At 43.2% G+C, this 3,126-nt stretch overlaps 1 protein-coding gene across 1 annotated transcript; it reads left to right on the plus strand. All coding sequences in view use genetic code 11, as the record gives it.

The window, feature by feature from the left end:
- Window positions 1-201: 201 nt before the first annotated feature.
- Window positions 202-1,924, plus strand: EGR_10032 (hypothetical protein; the record flags this gene model as incomplete). The annotated part of the gene is made up of 3 exons (XM_024499281.1): window positions 202-308; window positions 497-563; window positions 1,793-1,924. 3 exons carry the CDS (start codon window positions 202-204, stop codon window positions 1,922-1,924), a joined length of 306 nt encoding a protein of 101 aa, XP_024346319.1.
- Between the last annotated feature and the right edge of the window lie 1,202 nt (window positions 1,925-3,126).

A 3,126-nucleotide genomic window follows, 5' to 3' on the forward strand; every position in this document is an offset into this window, starting at 1 on the left:
TCAAATGCGCAAAATGGGTCGTAAGAAATGTAGGTTGGGCCACTCTTTATTCCTCCATCAGAAGTAGCGAAAAATTGTCGACGTCTAGAAGTGGTTTTTTTTCCTAAGGCTCTAGTCTCATCAAACCTTGTGATTGCTATCGGTCACCAGCCTCCCACTCGCTTTCTTTTCCACTAATATACTTGAACGTGCTGTAAGTGAATGAATCTGGAAGAGGCACTGAGTGAGGATCTACGAATGGCTTTGGAAAGGGCTGAATGCCTGAGTCCAGAACGGTTGGCCAGGCACATCGAAAAAACGGTTTCGAGGTAGCTGGCTAGATGTCGGAAGAGATAGTCCATTAAAACTGCTCCGTTGAATTGACCCACTGAGAAGTTTATCTCAGGCGACCTTACCTCATGCTTGTTTATGATTTTTCGCAGCTGTCATGGTCAGAAATTGTCGGGAGAGTAAATCAAGCACCAGTGTAAAATCCATTTTATTTTTCACTGTGCAGAGGAGGCAGCGAAAGTTCCTTCCAGGCAGAGAAGCGCATTCCTACCGGCCTTTTCGTGTTCATTCACGTATGTTCTCTCATCTTTGTTCTCTCATGTTTTAATTCGCACCTCTGATAGTTGTGCTTCCTTTGAAGAAGCCATTCAAAAAACTACATTCGCATATTTTTTTACTCTGTCTTTAATGAAAGGGTGTGATATTAATTGAACAGGCAGGTGATTTAAATGAAGGGACACTTTTCACCTGTCAAGGTCATTGGGATTCAATAAAACAGCAGTTGAGAAGTTGGTTCTCGAAATTATGTTTAAAGGCCAGCATAAAATTTTCCTTGTAAAACCCCGATCTGAAAGTGCATGGAAAATGAGTGATTTACGATTTGAAGGATAATCGGACCATTTTCATTTGGATCTGAAATCAAAAATGCGATTGCAGATGACTTCAAACTGGAAGTTTACGTATGGATGAGTTCTAATGCACCACCTTGGGCATTTTTTTAGTTACGCGGAAACCTAAGGCTCCGCTGTTGTCCTTTTAGTCGACGCCATAGTCTCTAAACCATGACAGAAGCCACTTAATCCTTCTAAAAGATTAAGTAAAATACGCCACTTTATGGGATAAACTGTAAGCACAAGACAATTGTTTGTTTAATGGAGGATGAGTTTAAGTGAATTTCTGATAAAAAAGAAAACGAGAAAACTCTAAACCCATCGTATCAAAAGTCTTTGGCGTGGTGGGCTGTCCATTTTACTGTGCAGTCTGTGAAAATAAGTTACTTCTTTTAAAAAAATTTTAATTAAAAAGTTCAGAAAAAGATAATTTGTTTTGTTAAGAAAAACTGCTGTCAGGCAGTCGACTGCTATCAATGCATCCAGTGCGCTGGCATGAGGTTTCAAGGGCTTTTCCTGTACCGCGTTCACCGGATAACTTCTTCTCGATCAAGTCAAAGCACGATGGCGTCACGGAGATCTTCCATAGCCGTACTTGCTTTCTTCAATTGACCTTGACAATCCAACTACAGAGATGGCAAACGTCTACATTTCAGCTACTCATTGCACCACTACCGCAACCCCCACTACTTATATCCAATTCAGTGGGTACCGAAAAGGCAGGTAACCGTTAGGTTGGGTTGCACCAGGTCAAGTTAGGCTAAATTACGTTAGGGTAAAGCGACAAAGACAGAGAGTTGGTCTTCCGCGTGGGCAAAACGAAAGGGCAGCAAGTGTTGGTCCTGATTCCTCGCGTCAATCAGACCTGTCAAATACACAAATCCCTCCCTCGTTGATGGTGCTGTTGCAAGTGTTGTCGGCGATATGTCAGTCTGACTACGCATTGCCTGTGCGGTGAAACGGAGGTGGAGGCGAAGGCGAAGGCGAAGGCAGAGGTGGTGGAGGTGGAGGTGGAGGTGAGGGACATGGAGAGGACGTGGTGAGGGACATGGGGAGGGAGAAGGAGAAGGGGGAGGAGGGAGGAGAAGGCGTACTGGTGTTTGTGTAGTTAGCGTTGGTTACTGGTTGATTTGCACACTTGGTGCAAATGCCAATGCACTCCATTGAAGAAGTGTGTTTACCCAGCAAATCAGTGGGTTGTGGGTCGCAGGTGAATTAATTCAACTGGGGCAAATCACCTGTCAATTGTTACCTTCCAAAGCCAATCTATTCAACCCGAGCTCTTACCCACATCTACATGTGTAAGCACCATGCGGTTGACATTGTAAAGTCAAACTTCTTCACTGCATGGAGAAGGAAATAAATGAAAGATCGGAAGAGCAAAGTACTTGACTTGAAGGAAAATTCTACGTCAGTCATTTCCAAGAGTTTGAATTTTGAGCTTGTATATTCACCGCTCATGTCCCATTGTAAACTCCCATTAGTTTTCGCAGCTTGAGGCAAACTCTCCCAGATAAAAAAGTCGCTTCTTTGTAGTCAATTTCCTCACTTAACTCTCCGGCTAAACGCTAGACTGTTCCGCATTGCTTTTTGAGCGATGCGTATTTGGTCAGGCTCAGCAATTCGCCGACCAGGCGCACCAGCCAACACCCTCTCGAACGTCAAAAGTGGGGAAAAGAAGGTCTCTCGCAAAAAAAAGTCCCCAGATCAGTGGCACTAACTGCTTGCAACGGGTATCTGTGTGTGTATGGCCGACAAACAGTGTCAACAGATTGTGATTTTTATTGTTGAATTTGCAATACCCCTCCACCAATCAGATTACCGCGCTGTTCTGCTCATTTGCCTTCCCTGGGTTGATGCACAAATTGCGAGGAGACAGAGGGCGTTAGAAGGGGAGAAAGACAGAAGGCGAGAGATAGGGAATTATACTTTTAGGCGGATGCGTTCGCCTGTTTACAAGTCTTTCTGTTTTCTAAGAAGAATCAACAAAGGATCCCCAAATCAATGGCTTTGCGAATTTCTTAGAGGGAAATCCTATACACTTGCTTTAACTATTCGCCTTCATATGATGTCTCTGAATTATTACTTGTATCCACAAGAGAGAACTCTTAGAAGGCTTGAGAATGATCTTGTCATTGTGTACAAGCACTGTTTTTATGAGAAACCACTAAGGGTATAATAAACTTGCCTTTACCTAGTCTAAATAGACCTATTCAAACAAATTGTCTTTATAATTTATTCCCAC

Source organism: Echinococcus granulosus (genome assembly GCF_000524195.1).
Source record: "Echinococcus granulosus chromosome Unknown EG_S00184, whole genome shotgun sequence".
In the NCBI taxonomy this organism is placed as follows: Eukaryota; Metazoa; Platyhelminthes; class Cestoda; order Cyclophyllidea; family Taeniidae; genus Echinococcus; species Echinococcus granulosus.